Source organism: Papaver somniferum, chromosome 4, assembly GCF_003573695.1.
Source record: "Papaver somniferum cultivar HN1 chromosome 4, ASM357369v1, whole genome shotgun sequence".
NCBI lineage: Eukaryota > Viridiplantae > Streptophyta > Magnoliopsida > Ranunculales > Papaveraceae > Papaver > Papaver somniferum.
The window spans coordinates 93,693,358-93,696,815 of NC_039361.1; the positions used below are offsets into that span (position 1 = coordinate 93,693,358).

The window sequence follows — 3,458 nt, forward strand, 5'->3', positions numbered from 1 at the left end:
CTCATTCAAACGCAAAATACAATTAAAATCACCTATGACCAGCCAAGGTGTAATTGAATCTTGCATAACTAGTTGCTGCCAAAGCCTGCGCCTAGTAGTTTGAATGTAGCTAGCATGGACAAAAGAGATATACACACCATCAACCGCAATTGTAATAACTTGTTTACTAGAATTAACTACAGAAACATGAATCCCATCCTTATAACAAACACAAAGATTTGCAATACCAGAATTAACAGAATTATTAATAATAAACGAAGAATAACCTTCAGAAATTAGCCTCCTCCCAAAATTTGCTGAGCACGCCACTTTTGGTTCAGCAAGACCAAAAACTTCTGGATGGAAATCTCTAATCAGCTCCCTAAGCTTAGAATATGCTGTTGTCCGCGCAACACCATTGATATTCCAAAAAAGAACCCGCATAATTGAACTCTGGGTTGGAGTTTATTATTTAGCTTCAATTGCTTAACCGAGTTTGAGGAGGATTTAGGAACTGATTCCTTACGAGCACGAATACCCAATGTCTCATCCGAGTCTGAAAAGGAATCATGATCCTGATCAGTTAACGCATTCAATTTGTTTTGCATATTTATAACCTGCTCCCTCTTAGCTAATTTTGTAAGCTCACCAAGTTTAACGAAAACCAAAACATCATTTCCAGCCTTGTCACTTAGGATGTTAAACTTGTTGTTAGAGACAAATTCTGAAGTTTCTTCAAGCGCATTACACAAAGGTGTGGACGAGGATGTAATATCAATCCTAGAAGGAGGAGGAAGTTTAGTTCTTGCCAATTCAACATTCCACCTGCCTTAGCATTCAAGCTTGAGGTACTCAACGACCTAGCTTTACTAGCTAATATTGAATGCGTAAGAATGGCTTGCTTGTGTTTTTCAACCTCAGTAGATGCCATACGCAAAACAACTTCAGATTGACCTAAACTATCCTGCAACTGTTGTTCCAACTCAACAGTGTCACTGATGCACAAAACATTATCAGCCACATTATTTGAAGTACCTTCACCAACGTGAGAAATCTTTTCAGGGCACAAAGGAACAGACGGAGCAGTCTTTCCCTTTTTCTTTCTCCTAGGTTCTTTCCATTCCGTACCAGCATTGTTCTGATGATGTTGTTGCTTGTTAACTAACACAATAGCCTGTTGCGAGTCAGCAGCAACTTGCGGATCTTTGACAGCTTCACCTCTTGTTTTCTTCCTACATTCACCATCTGAATGCCCAATAATGCTGCACTTAGAACAGAATTTAGGTCTTTTAAGGATTTCAAAAGGTTGACAAAACTCACGTTCTCCCACAGTGACATTAATATCAACAGATTTGAGCTCAGCAAAATCAATATCAATGAGGACCGAAGCAAAGTGTCCATACTCATGTGCCAACGTTCTTTTATCAACCACAATAAGAGATCCTAGAGTTTTCCCCATTGCAAGTAAAGTTTTTTCAATCCAGAATTCCATTGGAAGCCCAGGAAACTTGACCCAAACTGTGGAACGTGAAGATCTTTGTTTGTCAGCATCAAAACTAGGAAACCATTCCATGAGATTTAGTTTCTGTTGAGCAACAACCCATTGTTCATCCTGTAAAATCTTCACTTTATCCTCCTGCGACAATAACTTGATGATGAAGAAACCTCTATTCAACGAAACAAAGGGAACCCGGCCTTCACCCAGCTGCCATTGAAGTTCTAGGTTTTTTTTAACGTCAGAAAAGTTAAGTTCTTTGAAGTCTAACCTTCCAATAAGACTAAACTTCCATAACGCACATCCTTCCAGATATAACTCATTAGGAATCTCAATAGAAGGTTTTCCATCTTTCAAAGTAGGATTCGGCAGAGAAGAAAGATCCACGGAGGTTTTAGGAAGCTCTTTCCTACCCTTGAGTCTATACACATATGTTAACAACTTAGAAGGCGCAACTATATGATTTGGATCAACAGGATCTCCCATTGAATCACCAAAAGATGATCCAAGATGAAGCACGTACAACAAAGTTTGAAAAGTTCTCCAAAATCGCCAGAGCAAAGAGGAGGATAATAACAAATCTCTATAATAGTGAAGATCAACTTTGAATGTTCTCTAAATTGCCTTGAAAACTCTAAAAAAACCCTGAAAACTCTAAAAAGCCCTGAAAAATCGAAAGAGCTCTGAAAATCTCTAAAAAGCTCTGAAAAAGCTTTAAGTTAATTATATTTCGTAGCACTAGTATCTTCTAGCCAGGGGATTCGTTAAATCCAACTGAAAGTAACTTAATTCTTTATTCAGAACGATACTAACAAAATTATTTTCAATAATGAAGATTATCTTTGAAGGCAAAATCTAAAGGTAGTTCGAATATTGCTGAGCACAATGCTAGGCTGCAACGGCATAAAGTTTTGAGTACTAATAGAGAGGTGCATTTATCTAAAGAGGAGCATGAAGTTCTTCTTACAATAACGAAATTTGATATTCAACAACAGTTTGTGAAAGATTTATCTTTTCGCAAGGAGTATTGCAAGGAAATACAAGACCAATTAAAAAGAATGCAAACTCCAAAGAAGAATAATAAGAACAAAGGAGGGGGTGGAAACTCTTAATGTTTTCCTTTGTTAGTTTTTCTTGTTATTTTTTTGGGCTTTGTTGCTTATTTTTTTGTTAGTTATTTTGTTGTTTTTCACCCCTTTGGTTTATGGGGGTGGGGAGGCCTTGTGCCTCTCATCTTGTAATTCTTGTAATTACGTTTTTTTTGCTTAATAATCCTTTTTGACCTAGCAAAAAAAAAAAAAAAAAAAAAAACCTAAAAACCCTAAAAACTAAAGAGCTCTGAGAAACTCTAAAAAGCTCAAGAAGACTCCAAAAAGCTTAAATTTAATAATAGTCTGTAGTAATGGGATCCACAAGCTAGGAGATTCGATAAAGAATGATTATAGCAAATCCCTACAATAGTGAAGATCAACTTTGAAAGTTCTCTAAAAAGCCATGAAAACTCTAAAAAACCCTGAAAACTGTAAAAAGCCCTAAAATATCTAAAGAGCTCTGAAAAATCTAAAGAGATCTGAAAAACTCTAAAAAGCTCTGAAAAAGCTTTAAGTTAATTATATTTCGTAGCACTAGTATCTACTAGCCAGAAGTATTCGTTAAAGCCAACTGAAAGTAACTTAATTCTTTAAAATGAATGATACTAAAAAAATTCCCTACAATAATGAAGATTATCTTAAGATGTTTCCTAAAAACCCTAAAAACGCTAAAGAGCCCTGAAAGAGTTCTGAGAAACTCTAAAAAGCTCAGGAAAACTCCAATAAGCTTTGAAAAGCTTAAAATTAATAATACTCTATAGCACTAGGATCTACAAGCTAGGATATTCGTTAAATAATGATAATAACAAATCCCTACAACAATGAAGATCAACTTTGAATGTTCTCTAAAAAGCCTTGAAAACTCTAAAAAACCCTGAAAACTCTAAAAAGCC

The 3,458-nt window shown here is 35.8% G+C and overlaps 1 protein-coding gene across 1 annotated transcript; it reads right to left on the minus strand.

The window, feature by feature from the left end:
- Positions 1-670: 670 nt before the first annotated feature.
- Positions 671-1,960, minus strand: LOC113272824. Its single transcript, XM_026522621.1, has one exon. The coding sequence runs from the start codon at positions 1,958-1,960 to the stop codon at positions 671-673; it is 1,290 nt and encodes a 429-aa protein (XP_026378406.1).
- Between the last annotated feature and the right edge of the window lie 1,498 nt (positions 1,961-3,458).